A 13,207-nucleotide genomic window follows, 5' to 3' on the forward strand; every position below is an offset into this window, starting at 1 on the left:
CGCAGGCAGATGAACCCCCCGCGCCCACTGCTCGGCCGGGAAGCCTTGGCTCAGACCCAATAAACTGACCCTCGCGACCTGGAGTGGGACCCTGGGCCAGGAAACGGAAGTGGGTGGGGGGGACGAGAAACTTTAGGGGTAGACGCGGGGCCTTAAGGGAGGGTCTACCAGAGCTCGAGGGGCGGAGCTGAGGCTAAACGGGCAGGGCTAAGGGCGGGACCTCGCAGAGATCTTCGGCTGCGCGCGCCACGTCTCCTTCAGCGAGCTAGTGGGGGAGAAGCGAGGGGCGGGGGAGGGAAAAACCGAGCGGGGCGGGAGCTCTCTCTTCTCGCGAGAGCTGGAGACGGCAGCGGCAGTGGCGGCGGCGTGTCCCTGAGAGTAGCGTGGGGGCGGGGAGGAGAGGCGGCGGCGGCGGCGGCGTAGGAGCTACGCCACACGGGGCCGGGGAGCTGGGAGCTGGATTGCAGAGCGGGGTCGTGGCGGCGGCGGTGAGAAGAGGGAGGCGGAGGAGGGGGAGCCATGGCGGGGCAGCAGTTCCAGTACGATGACAGCGGGAACACCTTCTTCTACTTCCTCACCTCCTTCGTGGGGCTCATCGTGATTCCGGCCACATACTACCTCTGGCCCCGAGATCAGAATGCCGGTGAGTCCCGCCGGCAGCTGCCCGTGGACCCGCGCAGGCCCCGCCGGCCCCTCCGGGCCGCGCCGCTTCGGCCCAGCCCAGCCCGCCGCACACGGGGTGATACCGCCCGCGCGGCCGGGCCTCGCGTCCAGGCGCCCGCCGCCCGCGGGGCCCGGGCTCGGTGGCGTTTCCCTGGGTGTCTCTCTGGGCTCCTCCCACCCCCCTCATTGTCCTCCTCAGGAGTTTCGCTATGCACCCTCTCCCCTATTGTTCTGGACGCTCCTTGCAGCCGCGTCCTGCCCCTTTGTCTTCTCTGCCTCGGGTTTTATTGGTATTTTTCTTTATGGAGGGAGCAGGATGGGATCGCGAGGATGGGAAGGTGAGAGAAGAGTTGGCAAAGGAAGAAGACAAGCGTGCAGGCTCCACTCTGAGCCTCCAAGCCACGGTCCTCTTTCCCCCACACTCCCGTTTCCCTGTTGCAGCTGTCTTTACAGATGTTTCGGGCACCATCTAAGTTGGGTGGCATGTATAGGACCTCCAGCTGAGCTCCCCAACCGCCCCCCCCCCATCTCCCCGTGCCTTTCCCTCTTTGCATTTTCATTTGTTCACTCACTGTGCGGGTTGGAAGCAATAATGTTTTTCTCCTTAGCAAGAATTAGGCATTTCTCTATTTCCTTATCTTTGGAGTTTCCTGTTTATGGCGGAAAAAGCGCAAGTATGAAGGGTTAAGTCTTGTAGGTAGTTCGGTTGTGAGGTGGTTTGTCCATTTTCTTTCATTTCTGAATTTTTTCACTTTGAACGACATCGGTTTAGAACACAGAATTAACTAGATTCTTGTCAAGGCATTTTATGTTTGGGTAATGTTTGGATTCCATTTGTTGTACTCTTGCTAGGACATATGGCAGGTGATATTCTTAAGACTGATAGAACTGCAAGGCCTTAATAGGTTGTTTATGGAGGTTGCTCATGGTGCGTTAAGAGTAACAGGTAGGTTTTGAGTATGAACATTTAGGGAAGGTTTTTTGTTTCTCAAGAGCTCTGGTAACTTGAGTAAATAGACTCTCAAGTTGGGTGTGTTGGGGGGTCTACGTTATCCAGGTGATACACTGTACTTTGGGGACATTGTTACCCAGTGAAGCATTGAATAAACCCAGATCTTATTATGCTTTAAGACTGATTCAGTGCTTTTGGCTGCTTACTGTTTCACAGGAAAAATCAAATAAGCTCAAATATTAAAATATCACGTTGTATTATTCAAAATTACTGCTACAGACCCACACCCTTTATTCAAAATGCTTGAGGACAGATATACCACAGAATTTTTCAGATTTTAAAAAGATAGTACCTGCCCTAACAGCCTTTAAGGGTCTAAAACATCACTAATAATCAAGCAAATTATTCCAACAGCTCTAATAATCAAGCAAATTATTCCAACAGCAGAATATGCCTGGTTTTTAAGTGAGATGAATAAAGATTATAAATAGCCTCCTATCAGTACAAGTCACGAAATTATTTTCCTGCAAACATATGTAGGCATATGATGATTTTGAATTTCAGAGTTCTTACGGCAATCTTGACTTTTCAGGGGTATCTTCTATGTGAAAGCCTAAAAAGATTTTCTTTACCAGCAGTTATACAACCTTAAAGTTGAGTTTAATCTTTGTTTAGTTTTTTTTTAAAGATAACACTTGTAGGGGCCTTCAGTTTTTAGGTTGATGGTTGTTTCAGTGTTGCTCTTTTGGAATTGTTGGGCGCATGAGTCCATCAAGAGAGCAGGGCTCCATTTTAGGTTTGCAAATCTTGGCTTTGAAAAACAGAAGTAGCTTGGTGTTTGCATTGGCATATTTGAGATGTTAATTGAAGTTACTCTGTTAACATTATCACTGGAATCCCTTTTCTGTTGTTGTTTGGTCCCTAAGTTGCTTCTGACTCTTTTGCGACCCCCATTGACTGTAGCCTGGCAGACTCCTCTGTCCATGGGATTTCGCAGGCAAGAATACTGGAATGAGTTGCCATTTCCTTCTCCAGGGGATCATCCTGACCTAGGGATTGAACCTGTGTCTCCTGCATTGGCAGATGGATTCTTTACTGCTGAATCACCTGGACAGCCCCATTTTGCCTTTACTTTTGTCTGATCTGTTGGGCTAAGTGCACTTATAATTGATACCCCTTTTAGTAGTTGAAGGATCTTGTTTATCTTACTCTCTTGGTTGTTTGCAAATTGGCTGAATAAGATGACTAAATACTTTTTCTGACCATTACGAAAAAAGTTCTGTTTGAAGTAATAATATGGAGGGTTTGGATTTCCTTAGAATAGTGGTTCTTAGCCCCGACTCCTTGTTAAATTCATTTGGGGGAACGTCTGAAAACACTGAAAACGTCTGACCCATCACCAGGTACTCTGATTTAATTGGTTTGGAGTGAGCACTGTGTATTGGTTTTTTACAAGGTCCCTCTGTGATTGTAAATTGTAGCTAGGTTGAGTTGCTAAGGTAGGTAGTGGCATATTTCTCTTGATATGGGCACTTTGATAAAAACAAAAAAGTCTCTAATGTCTTTGCCTTTTGGTTTTACCAAGCTAAGAAGCACTTAGAATAAAATAGTGCTATAAAATAATGTAGTTGAAAGCAGAATATTTTTGTTAAAGTAACTTTAATAGGTTTACAGTGATATTTGACAAGAGAAAATTAATGCTGTAATTATTAGAAACTCAAATAATCCTGAGAGGACTTCTGTTCTTTCCATAGGTTAAGGATTATAGATCATTTGAATTGAGATAAAATATATCATTACTTTTTCCCAAATTTGGGTTTTTCTTTTTTTACTCTTTACTTTTCAAAACTAGTTTTGAAACCTGGGTCTGCCAATTACTGTGTTATCTTAGGCAAGTGATTTAACTTTGTGTTTTAGTGTACTCATTTGTGAAATAGAGACAGTAGTTATATTCCATAGAATTAAATTAATAAAATGGATATATATAAAGTGTTTAGAACAGTGTCTGGCACATATTGGGGCTGTTAGGGACTGCTGTTTTTGCTGATTACTTGGACTTTCTGGAACAATTTGATTTGGTACACTCATGTACTCAGATTGTTTGAAAGGATTAATGAAACTTTTTAAAAAAGTTGCATTCCTTTATTCTTTGTTCCTTGCCTTTCAGATATGTACAAGTGATTTAGCTCTCTGACTTGGGAATGTAAGAGTTCGCTTTTAGTGCTTAGTAGTAAAGTGAAAAACTCGGAATTTGAAGTTAGAGGTTTTGGGTTCCTACATTTCAGCCTAGTCCCTTTTTAGTTGTTTCTGAACTCTCATCTTCATTTTCTAGGGGTAGTAATAATAAACTGCCCTACCTACCAAGAAGTGATGATGAGAAGCAAAGAAATAGATGCATATAAACATGTTTGCTTTAAAACTGAATGCACTGTAGAAATTTGTTCATTTTGCAAGTTATTTATAGAGCATAATGGGCTTCCCTGGTAGCTCATCGGTAAAGGATCCACCTGCATTGCGGGAGACCTGGGTTTGATCCATGGGTTGGAAAGATCCCCTTGAGGAGGAAATTGCACCCTACTCCAGTAGTCTTGCCAGGAAAATCCCATGGATAGAGGAAGGAGCCTGGCGGGCTGCAGTCTGTAGGGTTGCAGAGTCGACGTGACGAGAGTGAGCACACACATAGAGCATATAAGACTTTGTGCTAGAGGCTGCTTCTTGGTGATAGATCAGGTCTTTAAGCGCTTTTAGCTTTTTTCTTAATAAGTTACATACACTCAATGCAAAAAAGATCAAAGGAACAGAACAAAAATTGCTTGTAATTCTGTCACCCAAAAAACAGTTAAAATATTTTGATGTGGGCATCTCCTTTGAGATGACTTTAGATCTAGTCCCTTTCCTCATCAGGGGAGATCCCCACGTCCCCTTCCAGTCTGAGACAGATGATTGTAATCCTCATGTCAGGAGCTGCAGCTGTTCATTGAATGTTTACTAGCCTCAAGGATGGGAAGTGCTGAATGCACTCACTGTATCACTTTGAGTTAGACTCAAATGTTATCCCAGTTTTATTAATGAGAAAATAGAGCCATAGAAGAGCTAACCAACTTGCTTGAAGCCATATTGCTACTAAGTGGAAGATTGGTTGTTGGACCCAAATTCATCTTATGCCAAAGCTTCTCTTGCTAGCCACTACCTTGTACTCCCTCTGTAATTAGTATAACACATTATAATAAGTATTAAAATGAGAAGTGGAAAGCGCTATGTGCAAGGGAGTATATTTTATGAATGTTCATATTCCACTTAGAACATACAGTCTTCCTAAAATTTTATAGTTTGAAAGGGGTATTAGAGATCTGAAAAGTTTGACTCATTTTAAAATCAAGTCATTGTCTTTGTGTTCTCTCTAGACAGAAAAGGTACCAGACGTGAGCATAGACACACTTACATCCACACAGTAGAGGAAACCAGCTGAACACTTGGCAGTACAGATTTAGGTTTTATAAATATGGTGGCAAACATGGGGATTAGTGAATGCATTATATAAATTTTTTTTATTTAAAGGTCATCTGGCATTCTTGCTTGATCTTGGAGAACCTGAAAGACAAAGATAGGTTTATTTTCATATCAAATACAACTTTCAGATGTTCATTCCCTTAATTATACTTTTTGTTCAGAAATTAAAAAGTCCAAACAAATGTATCCAGGCTTCCCAGATGGCTCAGTGGTAAAAGAATCTGCCTGCCGATGCAGGAGATGCAGGTTCAGTCCCTGCATGGGGAAGATGCCCTGGAAAAGGAAATGGTTACCCACTCCAGTATTCTTGCCTGGAAAATCTGATGGACAGAGAAGCCTGGCGGGTTACAGTCCATGGGGTTGCAAAAGAGATGGACACCACTCAGCAACTAAGCAACAACAGCAACAAATGTATCCATATTGTACTTGGATTTCCTGTTACCAGACTTTGTTGATAGTAAATATACTTACACTGTCTCACCATCACATTGTTTGTTTGAAAGGCATTATTGTTCATTTTCTTAATAAGTGAAACTAAGTCTCCCTTGAGCCCGAGTTCCTCTGCAGAGTATATGATTAACTTCTATCCAAAACTATTCCCTTCCTTGTCCTGCACCTATTCTTTTCAAGAGTGAAGAATATCAAAGGAATGGGGGATTGAAACCAAGCAGGACCTTGCAGGGCCCTCCCAGGTACAAAAGCCCCTTCATGTTCCCCATTTCTTGTTTGTAGAAAAAGACTTTAGTCTCCTGGACCTTCCTTGAGTTCCATAGAGCAGGCATAGGTAGTTACTTAAGTAGGGAAGTGAGTGAATGCAGAAACAAAGGAAAAGTAGTTAAACAAGAAAAGTAATGACAGTAGTTCATGGGTAAGAAGAGTGCTAGTTCCTCCTCAAGGAATATACAGAACAATCTGAAGGAACTCTTGGAGTTGTTCTTAGGAACTAAGACCTGCATCCCTCAGGTGACATTGGAAGGTTGATTGTTGAGATCCCTGAAACCACTCTACCTTACCACCAGCCAATCAGAAGAAAGTCGTGCATCCTGCAACCCCAAAGCCCTCAGAGGTTGCCTTAAAAATGCTTGGAGTTTGGGTTGTGGAGTTTGGGTCTTTTGAGCATGAGCCACCCCTTGTCCTTGCTTGGCATCCACAATAAATGCTGTAGTGTCCTTCACCACAACTAGCATCAGTAAATTGCCTTTGCTGGTAGGCAGGTGAACTCAAAGTTGGGTCTGGTAACATAAGGTGTTCTTACATTTTGGAATTACATTTGTGTCAGTATGGATGAAGGAATTTTCTCATGTGTATTCCAGATGTTTTTTGCTATGGATTTTTGCCTGTTTAGTTAAATCTAGTAGTTATTGATTGACCACTCACTGTTTACCTATATAAAAACAGCCGACAGTACAAAGAGGCATGCAGTGTAAATATAGTCTTTTGTTAAAGTTTATAACCCGGATGGGGTGGGAGAATTAGAATTAGACAAATACAAATTATTATTAATATATCCAAAACACAACAAAGAAAATGGAAGAAAAGTGAAAACAAGTGCTATGGAAAAAGCTGGATAAAGTATTTGCATCTAATTGGTGGTGGTGGTTGTCAGTATCTAGAGGTAAGGAAAGTCTCTTTAGAGTTAGGTTGATTTTGACTGGACTGTTAAAGGATGAGGGCTTTCCTCAGCCACCTTTCCCTGGTGGCTCAGTGGTAACGAACCCTCCTGCCAGTGCAGAAGACGCATGCTTGGATCCCTGCACTGGGAAGAACCTCTGGAGAAGGAAATGGCAACCTACTTCAGTCTTCTTGCCTGGGAAATCCCATGGACAGAGGAACCTGGCGGGCTACAGTCCGTGGGGTCACAGAACAAACGAGAAGATTTGTAGTTTTCTGTTTTAAGTGTACAGTTCAGTAGCATTGATTAGGTTCACAATGCAGTGCAACCATCACCACTGTTTCCAAAATTTTTCATCACCCTAAATAAACTGCCTGTTGAACAATAGCTACTTATTGTCCCTTTCCTTCGGCCCCTGGTAAACTCCATATATTTAGACAAAACTATGTAAATTTGCCTATAGTAGATATTTCATATAAGTGGAATCATACAGTATTTGCCTTTTCATGTTCAGCTTATTTCATTTAGCATAATTTTTCTAGATTTATCCATGTTGTAGCATATATCAGAACGTAATTCTTTTTATGGCTGAAGAATATTCTGTTGCATGGATACATCCACATTTTAATTCATTCATCTATTGATGAACACATAGGTTATTTCTATTCTTTGTCGTGAGTAATGCTGCAGTGAACATTGTATACAGATCTGTGAGTCCTTATTTTCAGTTCTTTTGAGTATATTCCTACGGGTGGAAATCCAGTTGTCCAAGCAGTATTTATTGAAGAGACTGTTCATTTTTCACTGAATGAACACAATGTTTTCAAGAATCACTTGGCTGTAGATGTGAGGGTAGTATCTGTTTTTTTCGTGGGATGATTTATTGAACATAGTTTACCAGTGAGGACCTCAGTATTAGAATACCTCTAGGCTGAGACCTTGACTTCTTTTCCATCTGTACTTCTTCCTTTGGTGATCTCACCCAGCCTCATGACTTTAGGTATCATCTATGTGGCTCATAAAAATTATATTTCCCAGACTTACATTTCCAGTCTAGAACTTTTCTTGAACTCCCCACATTTCTCTTTGCGTATATAATAGAGATCTTAATATGCGAAAAACCAATGTGATTTCTGTCCATTCTCCCAACCTTCCTGACCTATAGTCTTCTCCATTTCAGTTAATCACAACTGTTTCTTCAGCTGTTCTGGCCAGCAGTCTTGGAGCTTCTCTTGCTTATCTCTTTGTCTTATGTGCCGCTTCCAGATGCTAGTGTGTCCTGTGGACTCTAATTTCAAATTACATCTAGTCTGACCATCTCTAATTGCCTTGCTACCAGCCCTGTCCTGCTTCATTGCCTGGATTACCGTTAGCCTCCAAGCTGGTCTTGTTTCCACCCTTGCTCCTTGCAGTCTATTCTTGAAATAGAAGCGCAGTGATTCTTTTTAAACTGAAGCTGGCGCATGTCACTCTTGGACTCAGAACCCTTTAAGGCTCTCCCCTCTCAATCTCAGTAGAAGCTAAAGTCATAGAGTGGTCTATGAAATCCATCATGAGCTTTTGGACTTAATTTCTTGTATCTTTCTCTTTGCTCCTTCCGTTCCAGACAGACCAGCTGCTCTGCTCTTCTTACGGCACGTGAGGCATGCTTCTTTTGAACCTTTATGATTATTGCTTCCTGTGCCTGGAATACTTTTTCTCTAGGCAGCCTGTTGTGATCTTCCTCATCTCTATTAAGGCCTTGCTCAATGCCATCTTCTCAGTGTTGCCTTCTTTGAGCACCTTATTTAAAATTAAGTTTCTTTCTGCCTGCAAAAAAAGCTCTTCCCTTTTTCTGTTTTATTTCTCTTCACAGCACTTATCATCTTCTAATATACTATAAAGTTTGTTTAATTTTTTTACTGATGTCTCCTGAGCTGGAATGTATGGTCTGTGAGAGCTGGGACTTTTGTATTGTTTTTTGATGTGTCCTCAGTGTCCAGAGAGATCTGGGCACATAGTAGGTACTCGCCAATATGTACTTAATAAAGGACATTAATAATGTTTTCTAGATAAAGGAATTCTGTACATTCTTTACAAATGTATATAGTGCCTGTTATGTTCTTGGCAGCTGGAAAGGGGAGGGGTGATTATGTATAAGAAAACAATGTCTGCTTCCAGGAGTTGAGTGCAGATTAATAAAAATTGACTTTATTACTGACTGCTGAAGGATGGTGGTGCTGTTCACACAAACTTCTGAAAAAGAATGTATAGTTCTACGTCTTTTTTTAGAAGAGAGCTATATAAATGTTAAAAACTTTAAATTTAGTAATTCCACCTCTAGGACAGTGTTCTAAGGATATAGCTCTAAATACAGGACTAGAGAAAGATACTGTGATATTGTGACTTAAAAGAAATATATTTTGGTCATCTGAATGACCAAATATGTACTACTTATATATATTTATGTATAAGCTCCTCACCCTTTCTCCAAACCCTGCTCTATGCGTCTCTTCTATTTGTCTGTTCCTGAGTTGTATCCTTTTATAGTAAACTGGTAATACAGTAAGTAAAATATTTCTCTGTGTTCTGTGAGCTGCTTTAGCAAATTAAACCAAAGGAAGAGGTCGTTGGAACCCCCAGTCTATTATCTGGGCTAACGACTGGCATCTAAAGTAGGGGGGCTTGGGTGTACAGTCTTGGGGAACTGAACCCTCAACCCTACAGTCAGAGTAGATAGTGTCAGAGTTGAGTTGAATTCTTGGACACCTAGCTGGTGTTCCAGGAATTGCTCATTGGAGGTATGGAGACTTTCCCCACCCTCACTTTGAACACCCTGTATGCCCATAATACCAAAAAATTAGAAACAGTTTATATGTCTAATTATATAGGATAGTAGGTATATTATGGTGTCTTAATTCATTTGGCTATTAGTAGTCATTAAATATTGTTTACAAGTTTCTAAACATGGAGATATTTAGAAATTAAAAAATTAAAACTTTAGCTTTATGTGGTTGTATCTCTCCATTTGGACCTTGGTACATCATACAGTGCTTTCCTTAAATTAGTTTTTATATGTCCTATTTGTTCTGCTGTCTGAGAAACTCTCACTTGGGCATCTGCTGCACTGGGAATAGTAGTAGATATCATATTTACTGCCGAAAAGAGGGTTTTGAGGGTCCTTGAGAGTCCTGATTGAGGCAGCCTCATAGCCCTTCAATTGAGGGAAGCATATTGTCCCTAGAAATTAGTTGCTGGAATTACCTTGTTCACAGAGAAATCTTTCCTGAGTATGTACCATCCACCTTGCCAACTTTTGTTTCTTCCTGCTTCCCAGATGTTCTCCTAAAGAGGACTACAAAGGAAATGTATTAAAATCTTATTAGTGATTATTATCTGGGGGTTGGAATGGTGAATGTTTTCTTCCTTCTGCTCTTATGTATATGCCAAATTTACTATATGGATTTATATTAATGTCTAAAAGCTTATTTAAAGAATCTCTGGATAGATTGGCTATGATCTGGAGGAAGACATTTTCAGTACCTCTTTTGTCTACAGGCCCTTTCAGCTCAGTGAATTGTTTTTACTTTGGGGTATGTAGTGTTTAAGGTTCCAGTGGGATGTACATCCTTGTGTTTTAAGTTGCCTTTTTTTTTTTTTGAAGCTATTATATCTTTAACAGTATTTGACTTTCTCTATTTCTTTTTCTCTTGGTTTGTCTTAGAAGTAACCTTTGACTTGGACTGTGGATTATCACTTTAGATAAAGGTAAAAAGAAAATTAGAGTGCTAATAGAGGATTGGATGAAGAGTAAAGCAGCTAACAGGGTAACTATTGTTGGCTGATGACATGGCAGGGCAGAGAGCACCCTTTGGTAGGATCTTGGGTCATGCTAAGGAGAGCATGCTAAGGAGACATAGCATCCTTCTCAGAGACACTTGGAGCACACTGTAGTTTGTTTAGATTTCCCCACTATCTTGTACCTTCGTCCAGTTTAAGAAATGTAACTGAATCATTTCTGCAATTGAAACCTCCCATCTTTCCTTAGCATTATCTTCTGGTTTAGAGACAAATGGCTTATAAAAACGCCTGTGTCCTACAGATACGAAGGATGGATGTTTGTTTTTCCTTTAAATCTTGACACTTCTATAGCAAATTGAACTAAAACAAGCAAAAGAAGAACTGATTTACCATCATCCCCTGCCTCCAATTTATGTGCTACCTTGCCTTGTCCCACACTCTTTAATACTGAAGTCCTTGCAGTTTTATTTGTAGTACTTTTTTTTTTTTGGTCTGTATACTTCTGTTTCACCAGACTTTTTACTAGAGGATCACCTCATCAGTTGTTTTTAGCTACTCCTTGTTCTTAAATTCTTTTGACATTTTCTGCTTAGGAAGTATAGTCAGTTCTGGTTAAATTAATGAGAATAGGGACACAGTATATTTTAGCTGCTTTTGAGAATTGTCAAGGCAATCTAACTATTCTTTGATTAGGAAAGACCGTTAAAATGATTAAGTGCACAGGCCTATGAATTTAAACCTCGGCATAAGTCCTGTCTGTATTCTTTAGTGGTTATTTGCGATTCCTTTGGTAACCATCTGTAACTTCAGGTAAGTTACTTAACCTCTCTGAACCTCAGGTTTTTGTTTTGTTTTGAAATATAATCATACATATTGTTATTGATTAGTTGCTAAGTCATGTTGGATTCCTTGGGACCCTATGAACTGTAGGCTGCCAGACTCCTCTGTCCATGGCATTTCCCAAGCAAGAACACTGGAGTGGGTTGCCATTTCCTTCTCCAGGGGATCTTCCTGACCCAGGGATCTGAACCTGTGACTCCTGCATTGGCAGGCGAGTTCTTTGCCACTGAGCCACCAGGGAAGTCTCATGGGATGTTTACAAGTTGCTTATAAGTGGAAGCATAATACATATTTTAGTTTTAGTAATTTATCAATTTATAATATTTATGTTGCCTTGAATAGCACATACAGACATGCACACACATACAGATAAAAGTAGCGTCAGAAATTTTAACATGTAAAAAAAAATTCTGGATGTGTTAAACTTCCCTGATGTCTTTGGCCATGTATGCCAGAGCACTTAGAGGTGAAGTGTCTTGATGTCTTCAGTTTACTCTAAAAAAATGGGGGAGAGAGGGAAAGAAGGAACTAGAGATAAAGCCAGGAGTTGCAAAATATTAATAGTTGGTGAATTTAGGTGAAGGGTATTGTTCATTGTAATATTCTTTCAACTTTTCTGAAGGCTTGAAAATTTTCAATATATGTATTTGGGAAAAATAGTCACGGGGAATAAAACATTAATTTTAAGAAGGATGTGTCAGTAGTATAAGAAATGACTTACTAGGATAAAAATATATTACAATTAGGATAAAATTATGTGGGGGAGGTAGGATGAAGAGCTTGTTCATGAATTTCTGTAAATGGATGATGGTGGGTATGAAATTGCTGTGGTTTTCAGATTTCATTGGTACATCTAAAAGCGATGAAATTGATTTTAAAATGTCAACTTATGTTGGAAATGACATCTTTGGCACCTCTTCAAACGTACAATGAAAATTTTAGATGCCAAATTAGAACTCTACAAGAAAGGTACATGATTTTTAAAAATTCTTTTGTAATAAGCAGGCACACAGATTTGAAGATCACATCTGGCTAACATTCTTTTAGCTCTTTAGGTGCTAGGACTATGGTGCTAAGGGTTCACTCTATTCTACAGACTGGCAGATCATTCTGCAGGACAGATGGATGTGACTGTTTTAGTGAAGGCACTGCATAGCTTATGAATCACAATCATAATAACCTATCCTCAAACCTGGACTATTCCTGTGAACATACAGACTTTATGATTGCTGAGAGCAATCATCATATATTGCTCTGTTATTTTCTAAATCACAGAATTATTTTATGACCTTGTAATTTCCCTTTTCTATAAATGTGAATAATTTCTTTAAAAAGTATAAGTTAATGATATTACTTAGGTAGTTTTTCCTGGCCGTGAAACTAGTAATTCTATAAACTAGAAGCTTATAAATGAATTTCTTTTTATTCTAAGTGTCTTTAAAAGAAACCGTCTCGAAGGACTTCACTTTTTTTTCTTTTCCATTATGGTTACACAGTATCGAATACAGTGCCCTGTGCTATTACAATAGGACCTTGTTGTTTATCCATTCTATATATAATAGTTTGCATCTGCTGGTCTCAAACTCCCAAGCCAACCCTCCTTGTGGAAAGATTTTACTTTTGATAGTTACTTTGACTTGAGGTCGTATAGAATTTTGGAATGTGTACTATGAATATTTAGTTGTGCTGGATGCCTCTGTGTTAGTGTGTCAGCCAAACCCCACCCTACTTATTGATTAAATATTCTCCTAAAAGGTTAGGATGTGAATTTTGGATTGAGAGTAAGAAGACAAGGTGCATGTACACATTGTGCGAGACTTGGGGGCTGAAAACCATGTGCACTTTATCTT

General features: G+C 40.3%; 1 protein-coding gene across 2 annotated transcripts in view; it reads left to right on the forward strand.

Moving 5' to 3' along the window:
- Positions 1-408: 408 nt before the first annotated feature.
- Positions 409-13,207, forward strand: part of SEC63 (SEC63 homolog, protein translocation regulator) — a 70,873-nt gene continuing 58,074 nt past the window's right edge. The window contains exon 1 of one of the 2 annotated variants that reach the window (XM_070450010.1): positions 409-643. In XM_070450010.1, coding sequence (XP_070306111.1) covers positions 520-643 — 124 coding nt within the window. In that variant the 5' untranslated portion in view covers positions 409-519. The remainder of the gene's footprint in view (positions 644-13,207) is intronic. The other variant, XM_020892365.2, reaches the window with a different exon arrangement.

Source organism: Odocoileus virginianus, chromosome 19 (assembly GCF_023699985.2).
Source record: "Odocoileus virginianus isolate 20LAN1187 ecotype Illinois chromosome 19, Ovbor_1.2, whole genome shotgun sequence".
Classification (NCBI taxonomy): domain Eukaryota; kingdom Metazoa; phylum Chordata; class Mammalia; order Artiodactyla; family Cervidae; genus Odocoileus; species Odocoileus virginianus.